The 14,564-nt window shown below is 38.3% G+C and overlaps 1 protein-coding gene across 23 annotated transcripts in view; it reads left to right on the top strand.

Moving 5' to 3' along the window:
- Positions 1 to 14,564, top strand: part of RUFY3 (RUN and FYVE domain containing 3) — a 92,632-nt gene that overhangs the window by 37,874 nt on the left and 40,194 nt on the right. For 17 of the 23 annotated variants that reach the window (XM_070790908.1, XM_070790910.1, XM_070790912.1 and 14 more), the window contains exon 2: positions 1,271 to 1,324. The exons of the other annotated variants lie outside the window; for them this stretch is intronic. In XM_070790908.1, the coding sequence (XP_070647009.1) occupies positions 1,271 to 1,324 (54 nt within the window). The remainder of the gene's footprint in view (positions 1 to 1,270; positions 1,325 to 14,564) is intronic. 23 annotated transcript variants of the gene reach the window in all.

Here is a 14,564-nt window from a genome sequence, read left to right on the forward strand (position 1 = left end):
ATGCCACATGAGAACCAAAGTTAACCAGTTTAATTACAGTGATAATTTAATAAACTTGTGAGAAAAGGACAAATGATAAATTCTTTTTCTAGATGGTTGTTTCAAGTTATTGCTTCAGATCCAACGCTGACTTCCATGATAAATTTTTTAAGAAAGAGGGCTTATCATGGGCAAAATATTCTTTGCTCACTTTCTTATTTTTGCTATGCTTTATCCTCTGAGAACTTACATTTATTTGCTAAGTATTTATACATATAAAATTCACATGATTTTGTGAGTTTAAGTATGAATGTTGCAGTTGTGTGTAATGGTTTCAGTTTCTGAAGGATGAAGCTAATCCATTTTTTTTTTAATTTCTGTAGGTTCTCAAATTTTATAGAACAGATAATGATCTTACAGCTTAAGACACTGTTAGAAGAAACTATAATGAAGTATCGTTTATATTTGAAATCTTGACATTCTTGTCCTTTTGCCTCACATGGAATATTCTGTATACAAGAGTATTGAATTTATAGTGGGGAAGGAAATCCAAAAAGAGGCTGTGTATACAGATAGCTGATGCATTCTGCTGTACAGTTGAAACTAACACAACATTGTAAAGCAACTATGTGCTAATCAAATTTAATTTTAAAAAACGTTGAATTTATAGTAAGAGGAAAGAGTACTATACATTAAATTGAGTCAACGTCTTATCTTTATTGAATTATAAGTGATTTATTTTTAACAGCAATTTTTCCTTTATTTTTGTTTTGAGGAAAGAGAACCATCGGGGTGGAGGGCTTGGGACAAGTATTTAGATTGTTCTTTATTTTTACTGTCTAAGCCACCATTTATTTTAAGAAAAGTCACTAGATTTCCATCATAATATTTGGCCTGAGTCTAAAAAACACTCCACATGTGTTTTAGCTTCACGGAAGGTCAAAATAAATATTAAAGAATGCAAATCTTGATTTTCGGTGGGAAAAAAAATCGGTTACTTTTTATGGGATGTACATCTTTCTCTCCTCTGATGAGAAGCTTTGAAATTGTTAATCTTAGCTTTGAGACATGTTTAACAGTCATAGTTGATATATCTGCTTGGTTAGTGTCGCATGGCTCCTTGGGTACGTCCCCAGCACTTTTCACTGCTAATCTCCTGGTTACGCCCAAAGAGTTCTAGGAATCCCCCTTTCAGTTACCCCTTTTGATACCTTGTTTTTGATAACACTTTTCTTTCTTGGCTTGCATGACATTTTATCTTTCTTTTCCTTTCTTTTTGCCGTTTGCAAAGACTCTTGGGAGGATTTGACAGATTTGGTGGAGCAAATGCGCGATGATACAGAAGGTGCGTGCCACACCAGCATCTTTCAGCCTTTTTTTTTTTCCTTTCTTTCTTTTAATTTTCTAACCACCTTTTGATCGTTTTCCATAAGAGGAAGTGTCTACTTTAGGTTTTATTTCCCATTGACAGTAGCTGGAGCAGTAAGCTTGTTTGCCAGATTGTCCATGCAGGTGCTTCATACAGGAGTAGGGTTTTCAGAGTCTTGCATTTAAAATCTTTATGGTTCCAAGTAAAGTGGCATTAATATATGTTTATGCTGTTCCTTCAGGATATTTGTTAAATGACATGTTCAAAGGGGACTTTATTTCAAGATTGTATCAATTTTTTCTGTCTTTTCATTTGTTTCTTAGGAAAATGTAAATGTTTTTATATCATTCATTTAAAAATGTATATATACGTGTGTGTGTGTGTGTGTGTGTGTGTGTGTGTATGTGTGTATATATATATATATATATATATATACACCTATTTCTTTGAATTTCACAAACAGTTTAAAAACAGACCCCAGGAACATCAAGTATTTGGTCTGGAATGTTGCTCTGATTTGTAGATTTCCATCAGAGTAAGCACCTTGAGCTTAGTCATCTTATAGCATTCCTTTCTGGTGGAATTTCTTTGACAAGTAGCACATACATTTTAATGCATGAAGGCTCCCAAACCAGTAATTATTTCTTCCATAATCAGTACATTACTTTAAGGAGCTCAAGGTGATCTACACTTTTTATAAGAAAAATTGAAGTCTGGCTCCACTTCACTATATCATTTTACTTCCACTTTGGCTGGGCAACTGAAAGCTCCCCAGCTTCAGTGTACATTCTCTTAGCTCACGACCACCCACCGCTCTGCCCACACTGGCCTTTCCACTGACTGCATGAGCTGCACTCAACCTCCTCTCCTGCCTTGTTCCCGTGACATCCCAACCAGAACATTCACTCCCCTTCTCCCTGCCCCCAGCTCCGCACCCCCAGTCTCTTCATGAGAACTCTACGGAAGCACTCCCTGACAGCTTTGACACAGTTCATTTATCCATAAACTCAAGTCCTGCAGAACCTGGAGCTTAAGGTTTTTTCTTGTTCTCTCCTTCTTGTGTGTTTGCATTCATAGCTAAAGTGTAAAATCCTTGAGAGCAGAGATCATCTTAAAATTCTTGGTACTCATATCAGCTTGGGACAGTATTGTCCTTGGTAGATTTGGTCACACTGAACAAAAATATAAGTCAGTTTCTCTCTCCATTGATGCCCAATAGTTTCTTCTTCAGCACTTTACTTTCAGTGAGTCAGTTATCCTGAGTTTCATGCCATTTCCTAGAATCAAACTATCTTTTTATTCTGTCTTAGGTTTTACTTTTAATATAATTAGCTATATGTATTCTAAAGAAAAAAACAGATCAGTATTATCTAGTCCTGAGAGTTTCTAGATGAGGAAAAAAAGAGAGCCGTGTTGATTCATTGCGTGAGTACTGTCTGCTATGTTAGCTGCCATTTTGATTATGATTATTATTTACCAGACACTAAACAGGTTTAAGGTTTTGATTCCTTTAATAGACTTCATACATAAAGGCCAACAAATCCGTGTCCTTCTTAATAGACTTCTTCTCTATGACTTAGTCTTGGCAAAATTCTGTTTCTTTGATATGAATTACTGCTGTAAGATCAAGCCTACTGTGTGAGTCAGCCTCCTCTTTTTCATTTCTTTTTTGATGAAATTTTTGTGAATCGTTAGAGGGGAAATCAGAAAGGGAAAAAAAAAACCAAGATATGAATTTTTTTAAAGTATAACTGAACTATATTGTATTAATTACTGCTGTATGGCAAAGTGACTCAGTTATACATATAAAGTGAAAGTGAAGTTGCTCAATTGCGTCCGACTCTTTGCGACCCCATGGACTGTAGCCCACCAGGCTCCTCCATCCATGGGATTCTCCAGGGAAGAACACTGGAGTGGGTTGCCATTTCCTTCTCCGGGGGATCTTCCTGACCCAGGGATCGAACCCGGGTCTCCTGTGTTGTAGGCAGACGCTTTACCATCTGAGCCACCAGGGAAGCCCATACATGTATATGTGTGGGTATGGGAAGCCATACCCACACACACACATATTCTTTTTCATATTCTTTTCAATTATGGTTTATCACAGGAATCTGAATATAGTTTCCTGTGCTACACAGGAGGACCTTGTTGTTTATCCATTCTATGCATGCCAGTTTGCATCTGCTGATCGCAGACACCCACTCCATCCCTCCACCAGGGCCCTCCCCTTTGGCAACCACCAGTTTGTTTTCAGTGTCCCTGATTCTGTTTCTGTTTCATAAATAGGTTACTTTGTGTCATATTTTAGGTTCCACAAATAATAAGTGATGTCACATGGTATTTGTTTTTCTGATTGACTTAGTGTGATAATCTCTAGTTGAAACCAAATAGCATTATTTTGTGCTTTTTTTTTATAGCTGCAAAGAACATTATTTCATTCTGTTTTATGGCTTAGTAATATTCCATTGTATATATGTACCACATCTTATTTATTCATTGCTCTGTTGTTGGACACTTAGGTTGCTTCCATTTCTTGGTTATTGTGAATAATGCTGCTATGAATATAAGGGTGCATGTAAGAAGATGTGAGTTGTATTACTTTGATGATCCCTACCAGTAAAGTGGAATATGGTAATGTTAGCCAAGAACCTATTTACAGGAAAGTCTTACTGCAATACAGCTTAAAAAAGAAAATCAGAGTCAAGGAAGGAAAATGGCTTTACTTGTTAACTCTTTTGAGTCATTGCATCCTTACGTTTGTATAGAATTTTCTGCATCTTGTGTCTCATTTCAGTTGTATGAAATACTGGAATTTATGAGTCAGGCTTCCCTGATGGCTCAGATGGTAAAGAATCTGCCTGCAATGCAGGAGACGCTGGTTCAGTCCTTGGGTCGGGAAGATCCCCTGGAGGAGGGCATGGTAACCCACTCCAGTATTCTTGCCTGGAGAATCCCATGGACAGAGGAGCCTGGCAGGCTACAGTCCACACAGCCGCAAAGAGTCGGACCCAACCGAGTGACTAACACTTTGACTTTCACTATGGAGTATTACCAACACATAACAACCATAGCAGCTCAGGGTTGGGAGAGGAGCCTGCAGTCAGACCTGGAGAAAGCTACTGATGTATGTAGGCTCAGATCTTTTCAGGAGACCCTTCACTGCTAAGCTGTTTTAATTATATTTCTTATCAGTTATTATGGCTGTGTCAAAAGAGGTGGCTTTTTAATAGGCAAAGTGTTAACACTAGCTTCCATTTTCCTGAAAAACTGCTTTTTAAAATACCAAACTCTAGGAGGTCACAGATTTAACTGTTCATTTTGGTGTTTGATTTTTCTTGTGTTTTGTTTTGATTTTGGCAAGATTGAAGGTTTTTCCGGTGAACTGATTTCTTACAGTGATGGTTGGTTTTACAGTCAACATGTCTATAACTTACGTCTGGTAGAATATGAAATGTCTTCTTAGGACAGAATTGTATCATGTTTACAACATTGGTCAATTATCTTACATATCATCTCATATGTGCTATTAATTCAGGTTGAAAAGTTTTGAAACTCACTAAAAGATTATGAAGACTAAATGAAATAATAAAAGCACATGGTTTACCCTCTTTAGTTCTCACTAAATACTGAATTCCTATCTGTACTTATTACAAACCTTTTAAACAGATTCTGTATATTTGCAGTTACCCAGATTACTCATCTCTTTGAGCACTGGAGTGGCTGGGATGTTATTTGAATTAGGGAAATAATATACTTATGTGAAATAATACCTGATCAAGATGGCTTACTGGTCCCTTGATGTATTTCATGAGTTAAGACTTGATGTCCGTCATTTTGAAAAATGGAAGGAATATATCTAAGAGATTTGTTTTAGCATCTAGTACTGTATCGGGCTTCCCCGGAGGCTCAGACGGTAAAGCGTCTGCCTGCAATGCGGGAGACCCAGGTTCATTTCCTGGGTCGGGAAGATCCCCTGGAGAAGGAAATGGCAATCCACTCCAGCACTCTTGCCTGGAAAATCCCATGGACGGAGGAGCCTGGTAGGCTATAGTCCATGGTGTCGCAAAGAGTCGGACACGACTGAGCAACTTCACCTTCACCTTCAGTACTGTATCACACATATGTTCAATGAAGGTTTTTTTTTTTCAATATTTATTTAGTTAGTTTTGGCTGCACTAGGTCTTTATTGCTGTGTTATTTCTCTAGTTGCTGTGAGCAGGGACTATTCTTTTGCTTGCGGTGCTTGGGTTTCTCATTGCAGTGGCTGCTCTTGTGGAGCACAGTCTCTAGGGCACATGGGGTCAGTACTTGTCACATGGGCTTAGTTGCTCTGGGGCATGTGGTATCTTTCTGGACCAGGAATTGAACACAAATCCCCTGCATTGGAGGAGAAGGCAATGGCAACCCACTCCAGTACTCTCACCTGGAAAATCCCATGGACAGAGGAACCTGGTAGGCTGCAGTCCATGGGGTCGAAAAGAGTCCGACAGGACTGAGCAACTTCACTTTCACTTTTCCTTTCATGCATTGAAGAAGGAAATGGCAACCCACTCCAGTGTTCTTCCCTGGAGAATCCCAGGGACGGGGGAGTCTGGTGGGCTGCCGTCTATGGGGTCACACAGAGTCGGACACGACTGAAGCGACGTAGCAGCAGCAGCCCCTGCATTAACAGGCAAATTCTTAACTACTGAACCACCAGGGCAGTCTCTGAAGACTTATTTTAAATTAAATAAAATTGTGTAATTTATCTATGGAGGACCATAATACTTTTGAAAGCTAACAATTTTTTATTCTTAGTACAGCCTAAGCATTTCTAAATATTTAACACCCATGAGCTTGTTTAATCTTCAGAACCCTATCATCATCTTATGGATAAAAGAAGTAAGGCCTGCAGAGTTAAGAAACTTTCACAGTGTAATACTACTCAGCAATAAAAAGGAACAAACTATTGATAACCTGGATGGATCCCTCAAGAATTATGCTGAGTGAAAACAAAAAAATAAAGCCAATTTTAAAAGTTACATATTGTTTGATTCCATTTATATAACATTCTTGAAATGACAGCACTACAGAAATGGAAAATAGATTAGTAGTTGCCATGGGTTATAACAGGGTAGGAGGCAGGAGGGAAATGCTTGTGGCTATAAAAAGTCAAAATGAGGGATCCTTGTGACACAGTTCAATGTCACATCCTGGTCATAAGTTACTCTACTTTTGCAAAATCTTACCTTTGGGAGAACTAGGTTAAGTGTACACAGTATCTCTCTATTATGTCTTACAACTGCTTATGAAGCTACAATTATCTCAAAATGGTTAAGTGCCAAAAAAAAAGAAAGGAAAAAAGAAACTTGCTTAGGGTTACACAGCTAAGGGAAGTTCAAATGCCAGCAAACTAGTTTCAGAGCTGTGTCACCCACTATACCAAAGTTCAAACCTAGTTGACTCTCAAAAATACTTTTCATCAGAACTCCACACACACATCATTGATTTCTACAAAAGTTTCTTAAAACAACACATAACCTTAATATATGAGACATACTATAATAAATCGATTTTTTATACCCCACTAAGGAGTTGTGAACTTTAGTTTGATAGTCCAGTTTCCTGTACTGCCTCTCTGTTATATATCTATTTTAGCTCTTGCTACCAAGATATAAGCAAAAGAGCTCTTCCAGCATTGCCAGTATGTTGCGTTCTGTTCCAGCACCCTTTACAGGCTGAGCCAGTGATCTTGCATCCTTCTATTTTGCTTTAGACCATCTCCTCTGATGAAAACATCTTATTTCTAATCATTGCACCCATTATCCCTTTGCTAGTAATTATCCAACCCCAAACTTTAGTTCGTATTTATAACTGTGTGATAAAAATTATTATAGAATGCTTCCACATCATTGGGTCCTTTTTTTTTTTAACCCCTTACTTCCAAAACAGTTATTCAGTGTTTTTCATTTCCATTTTTAGCACAGTATTCCAGGCTCACAGGGTGAAAATGTTAGGTTATTCTTCACTCCTGTTTCCTTAACAGGTACGATTCTTCAAGTTAAGCCATTTTGATCCTCTCCCCCAAATTATTCAAATTTACTGTGCATAATCCTTTTAAGGAGCTTCCCAGGTGATGCTAATGGTAAAGAACCTGCCTACCAATGCAAGAGATGTAAACGATGCGAGTTTGGTGCCTGGGTTGGGAAGATCCCCTGGAGGAGGGCATGGCAACCCACTCCAGTATTTTTGCCTGGAAAATCCCATGGACAGAGGCTGGTGGGCTACAGTCCATAGGGTCGCAAAGAGTCAGACACAACAAGTGACTTAGCACGCACGCAGTCATCCTCAAACAGTGTTTTAATCATATGACTTCCCTGCTCAGAACCCACAGTGGGTTCCCACTGCCTGCTTCCTGGATATTCAGGTCTAGTGTTACAGACCTGTCATTTAACTCTACCCACCAAGAAGAGAGTGCTCCCCACTGTGTTCTTATCTCCCTCACCTCATTTCACATACCCATTCCCACCACGTGGAATACTTTCTTCCATGTTGTCTGTGAGTTCATATTTAGGTTCTGCCTCAAATCCTGTACTGCAGTTATCATGCTTTTATCTTTATATTGATTTGGTATTGTCTCATTTGGAGCATGAGTATACAGTATTCCAGGAAGTTAAATTAAGGGTAGAGATTATGCCTGTATTTTGTCAAGGTTGGGATTTACTCTGCTTACAAACTAAAAAACCATCCTATTACTGTTTCTTGGATACTGGTAAAGGACACAATGAAAAACGTTACTATCCACGACACAGTGGGCAGCCTGAGCATCAGCACATTAGTATCAGTTCCTCTTGCATCAGAGTTGCACCTGGGAGCATCAGGAAGATGCTGTGTGCATGGTGTTTCTATGTTGCAGCTGAGGAACACTGAGTTTGGGGAACAGATGCTTTTATAGGAAGCAGCAGTAAAGCCTCATCATGTCTCACAATGATCAGTTGCAGAAGCAACCCCAGGAAGTGGCCTGGGTAATAGAGCAATCAGGGCCTGGCAGTCTTGATACAACCCATGAAGACTTACAGTAGTGCAGGAAGTCCCAGAAGGATTGTCCTCTCTCCGTATCTTACAAGTTAGATAAAAAGACATGAGAAATTTCCCCAGCATCACTCAGGGGATGTGAGAAAGACAGCTCTAACTCTTCTAGATCAGAGATCTAACTGTTCTAAGTCACAATGTGCCCCCTAATACTTAAATTATTTCTGTGGAATAAATTGAGCAGAGCAGGGAACTCTTGAATTTGTACTTAACACCTAAATTTCTTATGTTGCATCAAAACAAAGAAGATTGACAATTGTCCCAACTTCTAGATGTTCCCAGAAATAATCTGGGTATTCTTCAGTGGTGTGGAAGGAATTCTTCAGGTAAAGGTACTTGAAGAAGCCTGGGAAACTTGCCGAAACTAAACTTGACTATAGTATCCTACTGGGAGCCCAGTGAAGAGGAGATCAGTGTGATTTCCTAGGGAACTCTTGGACAAGCTGGATTAGAAATGAACATCTTTTAAAAATTAGAAATGGTTACCTAAAAGAAAGCAGTGTTTTCCTCTATTGCTCACAGTGTTCTGACTCTGAATGTGGGTTTTTTCTTTTTCTCACACCCACCAGTTCTCCAACATCACTTCAATTCGGACTCTATCTCTCTGGGGTTAACACAGGCTCCACAAGACGCCCCTTGACTTTCAACGCAGATCACAAGTCTAAGTTGTCACCCATGCTCTGATCCACCAGCTCGAAGTTAGAGGTTTTCATGACCCCCTCCTCAAGTTTTATAATTGGCTAGACCAGTTCACACAACTCAGGAAGAGTTTATTTGCTAGATTACAGGTGGGTTCTAACAGAACACAACTCAAGAACAGCCAGATGAAAGAGACGCATAGGAGCACAAAACTTCCATACCTTCTCTGGGCACATCACCCTCCCATCACCTCAGTATGTTCAGAAGCTCTCTGAACCCTTCCATTATGGTTTTTATGGAGCCTCAGTATGTAGGCCTCAAATGATTATGATTTAATCATTGATTAAAACCTGGTTCCTTGTAGCTCAGGTGGTAAAGAATCTGCCTGCAATGCAGGAGACCCAGGTTCAATCCCTGGGTCAGGAAGATCCTCTGGAGAAGGGAATGATGACCCACTCCAGTATTCTTGCCTGGAGAATCCCATCGACAGAGGAGTCTGGTGGGCCACAGTCTGTGGGGTCGCACAGTCAGACACGACTGAGACACAACTGAGCGACTACTACTGCTACTCTTATGATTGCACTCTCCAATCTCCCGCCCCCTCCCCTCCCTGGATTTGTAGGTGGGAAGTGATGGCTGAAAGTCCCAACTTATCGCACCACTGGTTTCCCCTGGCCACCAGCCCCCCCAACACCCCCACCCCCCATCTCGGTTTGGAGGCCTTCTAAAATTCACCTCACTAGCATAAACTCTGATTGAGAGGAAGTTGTTAGGAATAACAAAGGTACTCCTTTTACCTTTGATGTGGAGCTATTTCAGGAACTAGAGAGAAACAGAATATAACAAAAGATGCTCCTATGGCTCTTATCACTTGGGAAGTTATTAAGATTTTAAGAGCTCTGTATTAGGAGGTGGGGACAGAGAGAGATTGATTGATTGATCGCTTTATTTCACAGTACCTGACTAAAAATGAGTAAGAGTATACCGGTGAGTGGCTTTGGAATACTAAATATCCAGAAATACTCATTCATTTCAATGCTAATGGCAGTCAAAAGGGGTTTTTTTGGTTATGTTCAGGGAAGAAGAAAACAGCACTGAATTCTTACTGGAGTCTAGCAGGTAAACCATGACCTGAAGCAAGAGAAAGCAGAAACTATTTTTAATTGTGGAATTTTCCAAGTACATAAAGTAGAGAGAGTAACATAAGAAACTCTTAACTTTTCCATCACTCAGCTTCAATTATTATCACTGTATGCTGATCTTATTTCATCTATCACCCCCACATTTTTCTAGAGTATTTTAAAGCAAACTCTAAACATTGGCTTATTACCTGTAAATATTCAGTACTACACCTAACAAAATTAACAAAAATTTCCTAATAGTATGTACTATTCAGCCCATTTTCAAAGTGCTTGTCAGTTTTTTAAAATCAGGATCCATATGCTATATTTTATTATGTCTTAAGTTTTAATTTTTTTTTTTAAATTAAAGCTTTATTGAGGTATAACTCACATATCATTAAGGGTTACCACTTTAAACTGTACAGTTCAGTGGTTGTTGTATATTCACAAAGTTGTGGCTTCATCACCACTGTCTAATCCCAGAATATTTTCATCACCCTACAAAGAAACTCTGTACCCATCAGCATTCACTCCCTATTCACCCTTCCTTCCAGTTACTGACAACTATACTAACCTACTCCCTGTTTCTATAGATTTGCCTCTTCTGGACATTTCATATAATGTTTGTGAAAAATTGGCATTAATTCTTTAAATGTCTGGTAAATTTCAATAGTGAAACAATCTGGTTTTGGCTTCTTCTTTACGGGATGTGCTTTTTATTATGAATTTAATATCTTTACTTACTATAGTTCTATTCAGATTTTCTGTTTCTTCTTGAGCCAGTTTTGGTAGTTTATCTTTCTTAAAAATTGTCCTTTTTATCTAGGTTATCTAATATGTTGGCATACAACTGCCCATACAATCCTTTTTGTTTCTGTGAGGTCAATAGTAGTGTGTCCTCTTCATTTCTCATTTTAGTAATTCTGTTTCTGTTGGGCAGTCTATCCATTTGTCAGTGTTACTGATCTTTTCAGAGTCAACTTTGAGTTTCATTGATTTTTCTCAGTAGTTTTATTTGCTATTGATTTCTACTCTAATCTTTACTGTTCTTTTCTCCTTAGGGCTTTCTACTGATAAATGTATTTATTGATTGCCCTTGATGAATCTATCTATGAAATCATGGAATTAGGACATGCTGGAGCTAGAAGCACCAGTTCACTGCTTCACAAACATCAATGCGTATACCGATTGGTTTAGGTTTTGGTTGAAGTGCAGAATCTGATTCAGTTGTAACGCTGGAGGGCAAGTTTTCCCATTTCGCTTCCAGGCAATGCCAATGTTGATGTTCTAGGACCACACTTGGAGTGGTAAGAATCTAGGTCATTTGGTATCAGAGTTGTTAGTGGGGTTTTTCAAACCATGTTGTTTCTCCCCATTCCAGGCATATTAGTGTGCCCCCTGCTTGAGAATTAGTGCTGTGATTAATTATGAGTGATACAGGTATGTGATGTCTCTTTTAAAAAAATTACTGAACAACTAATTTTACAGTTGAGGAAACAGGCCTCAAAGAAGTAAGATTCCCTGCCTGGCATCATATAACAAGCTAATTAGCACAGATGATTCAGGTCAAATAGAGTAAGGCTATTGGGTGGATATAGTCTTTCTGCTGATAAGGCTTGATTTTAGCAAAAATATCTTTGAGTATGCTATTACTAAGCAAAGGTAACAATCAGGGTAAATAGCAAAATATATCTTTGAGTATGCTATTACTAAGAAAAGGTAGCAATCAGGATAAATAAATTTATGGTTAAATTTATTTTATTTATTTATTTTTTGGCCCTACCGCACAGCATGGGGGATCCTAGTTCCCCAACCAGGGACTGAACCCATGTCCCCAGGATTGGAAGCATGGAGTCTTTGGAGGAAAAAAAAAAAAAAAATTCATTTTAACATAATGTAGAAACTGTCAAAACTAGGTCTGAAAATATTTCAGGCAGGTAAACTGACAACATGGAAGCATGCAGTCTTAACCACTGGACCACCAGGGAAGTCCCTCTAGTTAAATTTTCTTAACTCCTTTAACGGATTTCAACCCAGGGAAAATATTACTTAAGTGAATTTCTTCTTTATTACTCTTGAGTAGAAGCTTATTTGATATCTCAAATGACATTAAGGAGAATAGAAACAGATATAGATACATAGATAATCTAAGGGCCCTATATTTTTTAATATATTTTTTAATTGAAAGATAATTGCTTTACAGGATTTTGTTTTCTGTCAAACCTCAACATGAATCAGCCATAGATACATCCCCTCCCTTTTGAACCTCTCTCCCATCTCCCACCCCATCCCACTCCTCTAGATTAATAAAGAGCCCCTGTTTGAGTTTCCTGAGCCATACAGCAAATTCCCATTGGCTATTTTACATATGGTAATGCAAGTTTCCATGTTACTCTTCATACATCTCACCCTTTCCACCTCTCTACCCATGTCCATAAGTCTATCCTCTATGTCTCTTTTTCCATTTTTTCCATTGCTGCCCTATAAATAAATTCTTCAGTACCATTTTTCTAGATTCTGTATATATGTATTAGAATACGGTATTTTATCTTTCTCTGACTCATTTCATTCTGTATAATAGGTTCTAGGTTCATCCACCTCATCAGAACTGACTCAGATGCATTCCTTTTTATGGCTGAGTAGTATTCCATTGTGTATATGTACCACAACTTCTTTATCCATTCATCTGTCGATGGGACATCTAGATTGCTTCCATGTTCTAGCTATTGTAAATAGTGTTGCAAAAAACAATGGGATACATGTGTCTTTTTCAATTTTGAAAAAGTTTCCTTAAGGTATATACCTATGAGTGGGATTGCTGGGTCATATGATGGTTTTATTCCTAGTTTTTTAAGGAATCTCCATACTATCTTCCATATTGATTATTTTTAGATGAAGATTGAATAAAAATTCATAATTCTTTTGTATAAATTTGTCATCAAATAGTTAAATGGTGTTTTATTACAAGGTCTTTTTAGTACCTTCAGTAATTTCTTTCACTGTAATGGGAAATTCATTTTATACTTAATTTTATACTCTTAAGAACTGTTACAACAGAAGTCCAAAATAGCTTTATTTAGGAATTATTGGTCTTCAGTCATTTTGAACTTCAAGTAAGCTTTCCTTTCAATATCTTTCTGTTAGTTGGTCATTTTAAGTCTCATATTAATGCTTTTAGGTATCATTGGGAAATTTCTCTATGACAACTGTTCTGTTTCACATTTAAGATAAAAGTTATTGTTGTACTACATATGAATCATTCCCACTTTACCAAGAATTGGGTATGATGTAGCATACTTAATATTAACATAGTGTTAAATATAATTTACTTTGCTTCAGTTATTAATAAAACATTTCAGTATTTCTCCATATGTGCATTCATCATTGCATTATGAAAGTGAAAGTGAAGGTCCCTCAGTCGTGTCCAGCTTTTTGTGACTCTATGGACTCTACAGTCCATGGAATTCTCCAGGCCAGAATACTAGAGTGGGTAGCCGTCCCCTTCTCCAGGGTATCTTCCCAACCCAGCAATCGAACGCGGATCTCCCGCACTGCAGGTGGATTCTTTACCAGCTGAGCCACCTGGGAAACCCATCATTGCACTATAAGGAGGTAAAATAGGATCTTGGAGAGATGATTGGTTTGCAGAATAGTGTGACTAAATGTCACTTAGCGACGTGACTTTGGGTCCATTTTTTTCACTGCTATTGACTCGATGAGCACATGACTGTAAAATTTATGAAAACTTCCTCATATGGAAATTAGCAGCCTTAACGAGGTGTAGTCAAGACCCATATGCTCTTAAAAGGACCTTGATTTGAAAACCAATATAGTTATTATAACTACAGTCGTTTCTACAGGGTTTCTTTAGTCCACTGCTCCTGCTGTGTTTCCCATCAAGACTGTTTATACCACCATCCAAATCTAGAAACAACCAGATAATCACCAAAATTAGAAACACAGAGGTTGCTCTCCATTCCTTCTCTTTCTTCTTTCAATCCATGTGGTCATCAAGTCGTGAAATTCAGTCATTCTACCTCTAGAAGTCTCTCAAAGCCAACTCCCTCTTCTCCACACAGCACCCACTGCTCTAGTTCCAACCCTGATCATAATTTCTCTCCTCAGCTTTTGCAGTAAACCTTACTTGCTCTTGAGCTCTGAGTCCCTTCTGATCCATCTTCTACAAGGCTGCTAGAACAGCTTCTCTAAAATTCAAATCTGTGACATTACACCTCACATCAAAATCTTTGCTGGCTTTAAGGTAAAATCTATGTTCCTTGAACAGAGCCCTTAGCATCTCTCCCTTACCTATTTTCCTTGTCTCATCTCACAGGTCTTACTTATATGTATCATAAACTTACTGCATTTTCTTCAATTTTGGTTTC

Source organism: Bos indicus, chromosome 6, assembly GCF_029378745.1.
Source record: "Bos indicus isolate NIAB-ARS_2022 breed Sahiwal x Tharparkar chromosome 6, NIAB-ARS_B.indTharparkar_mat_pri_1.0, whole genome shotgun sequence".
NCBI lineage: Eukaryota > Metazoa > Chordata > Mammalia > Artiodactyla > Bovidae > Bos > Bos indicus.